This window comes from Danio rerio, chromosome 5, assembly GCF_052040795.2.
Source record: "Danio rerio strain M-AB ecotype USA chromosome 5, GRCz13ab, whole genome shotgun sequence".
NCBI classification, from domain to species: Eukaryota; Metazoa; Chordata; class Actinopteri; order Cypriniformes; family Danionidae; genus Danio; species Danio rerio.
The window spans coordinates 34,042,405-34,055,807 of NC_141025.1; the positions used below are offsets into that span (position 1 = coordinate 34,042,405).

Consider the following 13,403-nt stretch of genomic DNA (forward strand, 5'->3'; position numbering starts at 1 on the left):
AGTTTAAATTTCTCTTTAAATTTGACCAAAAACAGATTTATCTGAATATTCTGCTCACAGACACTGACTTCAGTATGGAAATGACTTACTGCATTCTTATCCCCTTTAGAAAAAAAAAAGCCTTAGTATGCAATTTGAATGAAATTTCTGAATTGTCATTGCCAATCATATTCACTTGTTTTGGCCAAATTTAACATTTACACAACCAGCGCAGAGCTTTGGGGGTTGAGAGGCTGAACTGACCTTACCATGATCTTGATACATTAAAACTATGTTTAAAAAAAAAAAAAAAAAAAAACACTCCCAAAGGATGTATTTGTACATTAAAGAAATGAAAATATCTAATGAAATGTCTTGTTTTGAGAATGTTAAGAAAATTGTCAAACCTGAAGACTTAAAATCACAAGCAAGAACAAATATCAAAAGACAGAAAAGACACCTCAAATAGCCATCAAGAATAGATTTTATTGGACATTTGTGTACAGTAACTGATTTTAGCTGCTTGTGAAACTGCTTCAGTGGACAAAAAGCGATTGGAACGAAATGACAAACAAACAAATTGAACAGAACACTGCACCAGAACTTGAGTGCTCCATTCTTTAGGCAAGCTCCTCCTCTCCCTCTTCCTCAAACTCTCCCTCTTCTTCTGCAGTGGCATCTTGGTACTGCTGGTACTCGGACACCAGGTCATTCATGTTGCTCTCGGCCTCAGTGAACTCCATCTCATCCATCCCTTCGCCTGTGTACCAATGCAGGAAGGCCTTGCGCCTAAACATAGCGGTGAACTGCTCAGAGATTCGCTTGAAAAGCTCTTGTATGGCAGTGCTGTTGCCGATGAAAGTGGCTGCCATTTTGAGACCACGAGGTGGGATGTCGCACACAGCAGTCTTGACATTGTTGGGGATCCACTCCACGAAATAGCTGCTGTTCTTGTTCTGGACATTCAGCATCTGCTCATCCACTTCCTTCATGGACATGCGGCCTCGGAAAACAGCAGCGACGGTGAGGTAGCGACCGTGGCGTGGGTCACAAGCTGCCATCATGTTCTTGGCATCAAACATCTGCTGGGTGAGCTCTGGCACTGTAAGAGCCCGGTACTGCTGACTACCTCGGCTGGTGAGGGGGGCAAAGCCTGGCATGAAGAAATGCAGACGGGGGAAAGGCACCATATTGACGGCTAGTTTGCGCAGGTCAGCGTTGAGCTGGCCAGGAAAGCGAAGGCAGGTGGTGACCCCACTCATGGTGGCAGACACGAGGTGGTTGAGATCACCATAGGTAGGTGTAGTGAGCTTGAGAGTGCGGAAACAAATGTCATACAACGCCTCATTGTCGATGCAGTATGTTTCATCAGTGTTCTCCACCAGCTGATGGACGGACAGCGTGGCGTTGTAAGGTTCTACAACAGTGTCCGAGACTTTTGGTGAGGGCACAACACTGAAGGTGTTCATGATTCGGTCTGGGTACTCCTCACGGATTTTGCTGATGAGGAGAGTGCCCATGCCTGACCCGGTGCCTCCTCCAAGGGAGTGTGTGAGCTGGAAGCCCTGCAGGCAGTCACAGCTTTCAGCCTCCTTACGGACCACATCGAGAACAGAGTCTACAAGTTCAGCACCTTCAGTGTAGTGACCCTTGGCCCAGTTGTTTCCAGCACCACTTTGACCTATGTTGGAAGAAATTGAGATTACTCTAGGCTCATTTATTTAAAACCTACATAAAAGAATTTAGTTTATTGAAAGGTAGTCATCACAAAACCACAAAGGATAATTTTGTTAATTGTTCCTCCATGGGAATTAAATAATCAGGTTTGTGATAACGACAACTAACATTGGCTGTTTTATTCAATATAATTTGTACATACTCATATTCCACTGTAATGTAATTAAAGCTTACATTTTTTGCAAAAAAAAAAAAAAAAACACACTTATGGGTATGTAATTTACATTGCAGAGCTTAGTTTTGTTGCTTACACAACCAACCATATTTTACCTATAAAAGTCTTTTTATAAAAACCCACAGCAAAATGTTTAAGCAACAGCTCTTAAACGCACTCACCAACAATGTCGGTTTGCAATAAATATACATTTAATACTTTGTTCTTGTAGTGCAGCCAAAAAAAAATAATTGAGTACCTGTACTTTAGAGTGCTTCATTGCAAAGCACAATCAAAATCACGTCTCACTATGTTTCATAAAACCGCTTCTTTCCTTATTTAGAAATGGAGAAATCCCACATACAATGTACATCAAGTGTACAAGTGCACTTTAACCCATTAAATCGCATCACACCAAATGATTCATTTTTGAGTTGAACTGCATCTGATTTTTGATTAACAGAATTTAGAGATGCAACAAGTAAACCCTGCTATTCCTGCTGTTCTACAAGCTCCACCTATCGGAAAGAGAGTGGATTTGCAGTTTTATTCAGTTTTTGCTTTGTACAGTTGTTTGTTTTTTTTTAATGTAGCATAAATCATAGGTATTTATGTTTTTAGTTCATGTAAATTAAGTCACTACCTGCTTTCTAGCTTTAAAAGTTGATAAACTCTGAATCAGCAATGTAAAACCAAGATTGGGTCATCAATAATAGGGTTCTTCAGTAAATACTTATGTGAGGATTTAAAAACCTTTATGAGTGAATATAAACCTTAAAGCTTCTTCTGTTTTGTTTAACACAAAGAAAATTGAAATCCGTAGGAAAAATAAATGCTATGGAAGTCAGTAGTTACAGATTTGCTTATTCACAAAATATATTTTCTGTTCAAAAGAAAAAAATGTGATTGAATTTTTGGATTAACTAACGTTAATCTTATTCTAACTTTAAAACTGATAAAGAGAGTACTTTAATTTGGAGTAATGTTTTATTTGAATATGTTTTTACTCAAGTGCTTGTTGTGTACTTCATCCGCCACTGCTTACCGAAGACAAAGTTATCAGGTCGGAACACCTGTCCAAACGGTCCAGATCTCACTGAATCCATAGTTCCAGGCTCCAGGTCGACAAGAACCGCGCGTGGCACATACTTTCCACCTGTCATTGGAAAGCACACCTTTATTCAAGACTTTTATGATGCTATTTGTTTTGTTAAACTAAACTGCAAATGCAAACTGACCAGTGGCTTCGTTGTAGTAGACGTTAATCCGCTCCAACTGCAGATCACTGTCTCCATGGTAAGTTCCCGTCGGGTCAATTCCGTGCTCATCACTAATCACCTCCCAAAACTGATCACACAGAGGAAAGGAGAAAAGGGTATTTACTTTTAGTTAAAGCCTAAAGTTATTTTAACTGTGATAGCGCAAATCCATCATAAATACGTTAAATAACGGATTAATTTTGCTATGCTGTCATGGCAACTCAAAACTACAACCAAAGTCCAACAATGGTCAGATCGCAAATCACTCATACTATCCTGTTATTTTCCAACAAAAAAAAGCAGTTACATGTTGTTAGTGGAGTACGTTAACGTTATATTTTATAGAAAACGTATTGCTACTTGCGACTAACGATAACCTTTAATTAACGTTAACAAACATTGTTAAGTTTATCGTCACTTACTTTGGCACCGATTTGGTTTCCGCACTGACCAGCCTGCAGGTGAACAATTTCCCTCATGATGAATAATCAAAAGCAGTCGCGTATTTAAAAAGCAAATGTAGTAAACTGAACTCTCCTCCACCGCGTGCCGAGTCGACAAACTTCTGCGCAAAGCATAACGAACGCTTTTCGGTTTTAAATAACGCCAGCCTTCGAGTTCAAACACAGTTGGATGAACGAGACGTCAATCATTCTTTGTCCGCTTTTGATTGGCTGAGGGACACAGGCTCTTATTTCGCCTCTGTTTTTGATTGGATCGGGTTTGTTTTAATATGTTGCTTATGGTTACAGCGAAGACAATTACCCAGAAACCGTTTTGTATTGGTAACCACCAGAGACGTATTTAGACAGACAGACCTGCTTTTATCATTGAGTAGAGCGAACTATTTTTTTCCCTACTGTGAATCGAGTTACCAAGCACCACCTGTACAAAACAGTGCATGGCATGATTTGACTTGTTGACTTGGACATTGAATGCGTTTCTGCACAGGAGTTTATCTAATTATGATTTAATTTTAAAACAAATGATCATTTTAAAACAATACAAAGCTACAGTATTTCTTCATGCACATTTACCTACATGGCAACTCTTTCTAAGGTGGCTTGACTGTCGAGATACTGCATTCTGGAACTGTTAAAATGTTTAGCAACGACCATTGCAATATATCAGTAAATCATTTAGTTTATTGGCTAGATATTTATACTGGAACGCTCACCTTAGTATCCTGAAAAATAACATAATAAATGTTTTATTTCATTAATTTGACTCCAGGCATGCCAGCTCAAATAGACATGAAAAAGCGATTAATAAAGGAAACTGCATAGATCATCAGTGGTATGTCATGGCTGGAGGAGATGCTTGTAAATACATGCAAAAAAGCTATTTTTAGCAACTTATTAAACATATATGGCTTACATTCAGAAACCAAAAGTGTCTGTGCTGATTCATAGCTTTTTATAGTTTTAAAGTATGCACTTCATAAGTTGTTTTATGGAACTTTTATAGTCTTGTATGAGAAATACTACTGTATATATAACATATTGTCAGGCATTATTAGAAGAAATGTTTGATGACATACACACATTCAAAAATACATACATACAGTACATACATACATACATACATACATACATACATACATACATACATACATACATACAGTTGAAGTCAGAATTATTAGCCCCCCTGAATTATTTGCCACCCTGTTTAATTTTTCCCCTAATTTCTGTTTAATGGAGAGAAGATTTTTTCAACACATTTCTGAACATAATAGTTTTAATAACTTATTTCTAATAACTGATTTATTTTATCTTTGTCATGATGACAGTAAATAATATTTTACTAGATATTTTTCAAGACACTTCTATACAGCTCAAAGTGACATTTAAAGGCTAAACTAGGTTAATTAGGTTAACTAGGCAGGTCAGGGTAATTAGGCAAATTATTGCATAATGATAGTATGCTCTGTAGACTTTCGAAAAAAAAATTGCTTAAAGGGGCTAATAATTTCGTCCCTAAAAAGGTTTTTAAAAAACTAAAAACTGCTTTTATTCTAGCCGAAACAAAACAAATAAAGCTTTCTCCAGAAGAAAAAATCTTATCAGACATACTGTGAAGATTTCCTTGCTCTATTTAACATCGTTTAGAAAATATAAAAAAAAGGGAAAAAAATGAAAGGGGGGCTAATAATTCTGACTTCAACTGTACATACATACATACATACATGCATACATACATACATACATACATACATACATACATACATACATACAATTGCAATCAGAATTATTCAACCGCCATTTGAATTTTTAAAAAATATTTTCTCAAATGATGTTTAGAATTTAGAAATGATTTATTAAACTATGTTTGGAAATGTGTTGATAAAAACTTTCTGTTAAACAGAAATTGGGGAAAAAATTAAACAGGGGGGCGAATAATTCAGGGGGCTAATAATTCGGACTTCAACTCTAATAGTTGCAGCTTTGAAATGGATATGTAGGTCTCTTTTTATCACTCCTTTATTTAACCAAAAGTGTTTAAGTAAAGTGTTGCTCTCTGATGTAAGATTTAATATTATGCAGTCATGTCCAAAGCACATGGGATTCACAACATGGATTAATTTTTTATGAGCATCGCAGGTGTCATCCATGCTTTGAGGGGATTCAGTTCATGCATGATAGGACAGAAGCACACGTAGGCTGAGCAAGCATAAAACAAAATAGGATTAATGATGAGGGCAGAATGACTTTACACCGCAGGACTTACTTTGCATTATGCTTGTGACGTACGACATACTTTGCAGTTCTGAACAATCTGAACAAAGTTCATGCTTCAGAACTAATTCAGGCCACAGAAAAGCAAAAAGCCTACTTTTGGACCAAAAGACTTGAGATTTAATTATGTGTAGAGTATAGATACCAGCTTTCACGATGGTTAAATTCTATTTTAGTAGGCAAGATTATGTTATTTTAACAGAGCAGCAATATCTGCTATGGGCTATGCACACAGACTTTTAATTTTCAGATAGCCAGCCCAAGGGATTTCGGTGAACTGTTTTTCTCATTACAAAATTGCCATGTTTAAGATCTGATTTCTTTAAAAATCTCTCTTAGATCGGACAAGAAGCACTGCCTTAAATTCCATTTCACCCCCCACCATGTCTTTAAAATATGACAGTTTCTTTTACCCTAGTATTTTCAATGGAATTTCTGCGCTAACTTGTTACTACTGATGGCGCTAGTGGTTACAATGGTCTTTTTTTTTTTAACCATCCTTAAAGTAGTTTAAGGAAGACGGTTCCAAATTATCATACGCCAATTGATATTGCATATGAAAATGCAAAAATTAGATGCATAAGACATTAGTTCTTCAAACTGGAGCAGTTTGAAGATTTAAAACCTGACAGAATGTCTTGAAATACAACATCTGAATAATATTTGATAGCTTTGTTTAAGGCAAAAGAATTTACTCTGGTGCTTTGAATAAGCAGAATATAATGCACACCACTTCTGGCAGTACATTATAATTCAATGCCCCATCCCCTGTTATTCCTTACTGTTCATTACTCAGCATTTCATCAAAGGAACAAAGACATTTTTAAATGTAAAATGTAATGCATTTAAAATGTATTAAACAAAAAATTGTTATTTCAAATTGTAGTAATGTTTAGGTTATCCCTGGTGAACATCAGGCAAATATTCATACACACCTCTAAACCCTTCAGAAGTGTATGTTTTCAAGATTGTGCAGTTATTGTTGTATTAAAAAATGTGAGTCCTTTGCTGAAAATGCATTAAGTCTCGTCGAAACTAGTGCACTGATGTGTGAATGAGGTACTCCCTCAGGGATTGGGAAAGTCTAAACTTGAAAGGTTGTCTATGCTTGGTGTGTGTAGTAGGGTTGTAACGGTATGAATTTTTCACGGTATGATAATCGTCTAAAACAATACCACGGTTTGACGGTTTCACGGTATACGGTATGTTACAAATGTTACAAAATAATAGAACAGTGAAGCAAATTTGACTTTTTCCAAATAATATATTTTTAGTTACTATAAACAACACCACTTACAATGAACAAATAAAAATAAGAAAATAATAAATAATGTGTCAAAGTCCAAATAAAGTCCAAATAAACATGGTGCAAATCCTCAGTAAAAAATAGATATAAATATTTACTATACTATAAATAGTTACATAACGAAACTACACAGCAAAATATGGGGACCCAAAACAACTCTATGGGTGTTAATTTCAACCCTTTGAAAGTGTCTCATGGGGTCCACTCAAAACAGACTTAAATCAACACTTTCAAAAGGGTTGGCACATTGACACCGAAGAAAGGGTTAATTTTAACTCTGGGCAGAGTTAAAATATGTAACTATATTTAACACCGCCTGGTGTAATATATTGTTATTTTATTCAACTCTCTTGAGTGTAAATATGGTAAAAAGGTAAAATAGACTGTAAATTACAAAATAAAAAACATTTTATTTGAAAACATTCACCACTTCAACAATTCATTCAGTTTTTAAAATGCAACAATGTCAAATATGCTTTAAATGTTTTATTAGTACAGACAGTATCAACAAAATATGTATGACCAGTGCTCAAAAAGGCTGTTTCAGTCCTTTGGTCCAAACTTGATGTTTCATCAGAGCAATTTGAAAGTTCAATATATCGTCACTCATAGTTTTCTTCTGAACGCATAGTTTTCTTTTGAAATTACATTTTAAACAACTTGGCGTGCAAATCTTTCACTTCTGGTGTTTCCTTGGTCCTCCATATCAAACACAGCAGTTTAAATGAAGGTATAAATGCTGTAAACTTGTGTGAAAACAAACTGGAGCTAGGAAATCTCATCAAGCATGTCCTGTAAATGAAGTGCTTCCCAGCCACAGGATGTCCTTTATATCCATGACGATGTAGCAGCTGCTGATCGCTCGTCTGGTGGTTTCTGATGCACGGATATACTGTAGGGTGATGCTCATCTAAGAACTCTTCAAGACTCCAGCATTACTAAGAAAAATGTTTGAAAACAAATTGCAATCAAATTCTATGATATATTTAAAAGAACATTTAAAGTAAATAAAACATTCAAGAAATCTAAACTCACCTTTTGAAAATCTTCATGATGATCCACAACTTGACTCTCCCAGCTGGTTGAGGTGACAGGATATGGAAAAGTAGAAAAAACACATATATCACTGTTGGATCTCCAAAAACAATTAGGTTAACCACTATGACTAGAACTGGAAAAACAGGCAGCTGTCTGTCCAGAATCCTGAATTTAACACAACACTTGGAGCAAAATTTAGAAGATCTTAAAATCTTTTATATCATTTAGTGATGCTGACTTCCCCAAAATATTGGCCACAGTGTAAAAAATATTCATAAACTTACAGTTTTCTGTGAGCGTGTGCGTGCATGTGTGTGTGCGTGTGTGTGTGTGTGCGTGTTTCTTTACCAGATTCAACTTGTTAGGCCCTTTCAGGTCCAGTATTGATGCCACCTTTCCTGGAGTCTAGCAGATGTTTCAGGTCCAAATATAATCTAAAATATTAGGATAAGCAGAAGAGGAAAAGTGCAAAGCAGAGCAAAACATTATTTAAGTAACAGTTCACCCACAATACAAAACTTATCACCTTCATGTCATTTGTTATTCTCTAATGCTCTAATACCCTCTCAGCTTATTGTGAAACAAATACAGAACTTTATCAAACATACCTTCATTATTATCACCACATATGACCAAGAAGGTGTGCTTGGTCATTTCACCAACTCTGGAAATACACCATCCGTCTCTAATCAGCCACCGTCTCAGGGTCTTGTGTTATTGTATAAAGAACTGTGGCTGTTAAAAAACAACAACACATTAGTATCAAACACATATGCATAACCTTCAGATAAAAGGAGAGATGAACATCACAAAGTATGCCTCACACTTTTTCAGATATCTTTTGATTCAGATGTTGATTATTGATAATAAATCTACAAATCAAACTTGTATCATCATTAGGCTGCTCAAATATGAATCAGTTGATTAATTTTACAGACAGGTGGCTGTTTACAACGCACTAAATTGTCTTTAATAAAACGGAAATGTTGTGTACAGTACATGCTAAGTTCAGACTATAGTTTTAAGCACAATATCATGTGGGAGAAAAAGCTTGACTAAGATGTTCCTGACTACAGAAATAGCCTAACTTACTAACGTCAGACATCCCGAGTTGGGAAAAGTCATTTTCGGGGGATACAGAGTTGATTTGCGGGAGGTAACGTTAGCGGGAGATTAGTACCTGAAGAGCAATGAGATGAGTTGCGCGCGACGTACCTAAAGAGCGGTGGGCGTGACTTGCGCGCGACGTACCTAAAGAGCTGGGAGGGATGCGGTGGAGAGGGGTGTGCAAAGTGTTTAATGACCGGGCGGGAGACGCGCGATTTCCAGGAGATTATCATTCATTTGCGGGCATTTACTTGGGCATCTGGGAGTCTCTGTGCATTTGCGGGATAACGTTAACGTTAGTCCCGCAACTTCCGGGAGACTTCTGTAACGTCAAATGTCTGATAAAGTGCAAACGCGGTCATTTAAAGACATTAATGTTAACATTCCGACTTTAATGGTTGTCAACACTTAATATAATCCAAGCGTAACTGTTACGTTATCACACGAGTCTATGGACTAACGGTATATGGACGGCCACGAATGAACCAGTTTAAAAGGGCTGCGGTGTTTAAAATAACCAAATTAACGTACACGAATAACAAACAATCATATGTTTCAGTCAGGAAGCCTTTTACAAGTAAGCATGTTCATTTACTCACAGATATGTTTTAGAAACTCCAGAGCTCATGGAAACCGTCCTGTGTTGCCGTTAGCATCTGGGCAGAGTAGGCTAGGCGCTCCGGGGATTCCCTCGCTAGTTTGCTTCGAATTAAAGGAGAAGTGTCGATTTTATTTTACAGATGGGTAACAACGCACAAAATAGCATTAAGCGTGACAGAAATGTGTTGAACATGTACATTTGATGTTTTTATGCACTATGTATGCGTGAGCATATATAAAAACATTCTTGAAAAGAAGTCAATAGTAATGCAGTTAAGCTAGATACACAAACGACCATGAATGAACCGCAGAAGTTTAAAATTGTCACTCCATTCTAAAGTTATTAACTTAACAATATGTTTACAACTGTATTTCCTTAAAGAAAGTCAGTAAAATACCAACATTTAGGTAGTTTGACTCACCAGTTGCTGTTCTAAACCTCAGATGGAAAATGGCGTCTGGAAAATTCTTCAGTGACTGGGGCTGCATGAATTCCCGGATGTTGGAAATAACACCACCAAGTGTTGAAAAGATAACTCCTTGATTTCGCACTGAATAAAATCAATTCTAACTCTTATTATATTCATTTATCAAAATCTAACTCTTTAACGTCAACACTTTACTCTGAAATGCTTCAACACCGAGAATTTAACTCTGATGAATTTGCTGTGTAGATTCAATATGGAACATCCTTAGGTTTTATGTGCCAGCATGGATATGGTTGTCTATCGATATGGATTTGGATATGGTTGTCTGCAATGCAGACAAACAGCTGCATCTTCATTTGTGTCTTTTGAAAAAAGCAAGAGCAGCAGTTCGTCTTTGCTGTGTCACTGTTTTGTCATGTTTCTGTGCTGCTGTGCATGCAAAAGTACTTAGTATGAGAATTATTTCATGCAAAACTTTTTTTTTGCGTTTTATTTAGCCGCGCAGAAATGTATGCCTATCTCTCATTCAGTGTTGTTCAAAAAGCTTGGTCCACAAACAAAAGCGAAACCTATGCTTATTGGTTGTGATATAGCGAGTTTAAACCAATCTGGGCATGGAGGAGGGACAATGCATCAATAGCCCCTTTCACACATACAGACCTTTCCGGAAAATTACCGGCAATTTTCCGGAAAGGTTGTATGTGTGAACAGGTCCTTTTTGAAAATACCGGTAAATTCGTTCTGGCTATTTTCCGGAAAGAGAAGTTGTAACATTACCGGCAATTTGCCGGAATGCTGCGCTGTGTGAACGCAGAAGGAAGATTTCCGGAATAAGCTCGTGCACGTCTAGAACGTGCTGACGTAAGACTTCTGCTTTAGCCAATCACAACAGTCAGACGCGTTTACGTCCGCGCGGTTTATGAGAATAAAAGCCTTTGAATATTTTTCCAGACACATTTAGCTGCTAGAAGTTAGTCAGATCACGTTTATATGTTCTTCTTAATGCCAACTGTGCAAATAATCATCGATAAGATGCTTATGATAAGCCGTTGTTTGTTTACCTTCAAGCTTTGCGTGTGCCCATGAAACAGCCTGTGAGCGTCAGCACACGCACATATTATGAACATCTCGACATGCGAATATGATCCAGTGAAAGTTGTTTACAATATTGATCATCAAAAGAGTTTGTAATTTAGTCAAATGTTTACAAATACAAGCGCAGCCGTTTAAAGCTCATTTGTGGTTGATGATGTCAGAATTTACCGGTATTTTGGAATGGATGTGTGAATGCTCTTTTCCGGAAAATTTCCGTAACGTCCTCGCCTGTGTGAACAGCGCTTTTTTCAATATACCGGTAAAGTCGTTCCGGAAATTTTCCAGATATTTACCGGTATCACTGTGTGAAAGGGGCTATTGTATCATGTCTGATTTGTCCGGAGACACAGTGACGAGCGTTTCTTTGTCAAATCAGCGTTGTCAAATGTTGATGACGTAACCGCACTGATTCCGGAGCCTCTGAAAGTCCGCGAATGTTATGTGATACAGCACTGGAAAGCTGAGATTCTCTTCTTTATGCCAATCTTTGAATTGTATGAATCGGATCAGCGGATCAAAAGTTATTAAACATTTAAGACTTATTAAACTTATTTTTAGCCGCGGGCGGCTGTCTCGGTCTTTAAGGAGACAGAAAACCGTTAAAGGTTAAAACCGTTGATATGAAATTGTTCATGGTATGATAATCGTGCACGTTCAAATCGTGGTAAACCGTCATACCGGTATATTGTTACAACCCTAGTGTGTAGAAGTGTAAGGCAAAACTATGCTCTGCATTATTGATTAACACTCAAAGTGTAACAACACTGCAAGCAACAGCTGTCTTGCACGCATACACACACACACACACACACACACACACACACACACACACACAAACACACACACACACACACACACACACACACACACACACACACACACACACACACACACACACTGATAAGTGCAAAATATATTTTAGTCTTGTGTACCAGGCACTCTGGATTATATGCTATTTTGGCAAAACTTGACCATTTTCATTTCCCTATATACTGTCGCTGACTCGCTGGTGATCCCTATGAGGTAAGCTAACCTAGCTGATAAACATGGGTCCAACAGCACAACAAAGCAGCTCTATAGAAACAGCAGCAGTACTGCTATAGAAACTCTCCACACACAGGCCTCATTTCAGACTCACACATAGTGATGCAAGTACTGTATACTGTATGTACATTCATGGCCAAGGAAACTCAAAACAAACACTTTTTTTCTGTCTAGTATCCAGTGTGTGGGCCAAAGACAAAACTATTTTTTTTCCCCAGTAGAAAGTCTATTTTCTTTCTTTGAAAAATAAATAAATAAAAATAATCATAAAAAAAGAAAGTATAAAATAAATAAATAAAATAATTATGAAATTAATATTGAATATATATAGAGTTAGGTCCACAAATATTGGGACAGTGACACAATTCTAACATTTTTGGCTCCATACACCAACATAATGTATTTGAAATTAAACGAACAAGATGTGCTTAAACTGCAGACTGTCTATGGGTATATTGACATCCAAATCAGGTGAATCGTGAAGGAATAACAACATTACGAAGGAATTGCATATGTGCCTCCCACTTGTTAAAGGACCAAAAGTAATAGGACATAACAATATTCATAAATCAAACTTTCACTTTTTAACACTTGGTTGCAAATCTTTTGCAGTCAATTACAGCCTGAAGTCTGGAATGCATAGACCTCAGCAGACGCTGGGTTTCACTCCTGGTGGTGCTCTGTCAGACCTCTGATAACAACTGTCTTCAGATCCTGCTTTTTCTTGGAGCATTTTCCCTTCAGTTTGGTCTACAGCAAGTGAAATGCAAGCTCAATCGAATTCAGGTCAGGTGATTGACTTTGCCATTGCATACCATTCCACTTCTTTGCCTTCAAAAGCTCTTTGGTTGCTTTTGCAGTATGCTTTAGGTCATTCTCCATCTGCACTGTGAAGTGCTGTCCAATGAGTTCTGAAGCACT

General features: G+C 37.2%; 1 protein-coding gene and 1 long non-coding RNA gene across 2 annotated transcripts; both read right to left on the minus strand.

Annotated features, from left to right (window-relative positions):
• Window positions 1-446: 446 nt before the first annotated feature.
• On the minus strand, window positions 447-3,700 carry tubb4ba (tubulin, beta 4B class IVba). The gene is given in 4 exon segments (NM_213490.1): window positions 447-1,660; window positions 2,916-3,026; window positions 3,109-3,217; window positions 3,552-3,700. Coding segments are annotated over 4 exon segments (1,338 nt in total). The 5' UTR covers window positions 3,609-3,700; the 3' UTR covers window positions 447-599.
• Window positions 3,701-7,560: 3,860 nt separating this feature from the next.
• Window positions 7,561-10,384, minus strand: LOC147844029 (uncharacterized). The gene is made up of 6 exons (XR_015491361.1): window positions 10,338-10,384; window positions 9,915-10,017; window positions 8,817-8,943; window positions 8,557-8,642; window positions 8,206-8,248; window positions 7,561-8,108 (listed from the first exon to the last, which is right to left on the minus strand). It is a non-coding gene; the product is annotated as an uncharacterized LOC147844029 (long non-coding RNA).
• Window positions 10,385-13,403: the final 3,019 nt, after the last annotated feature.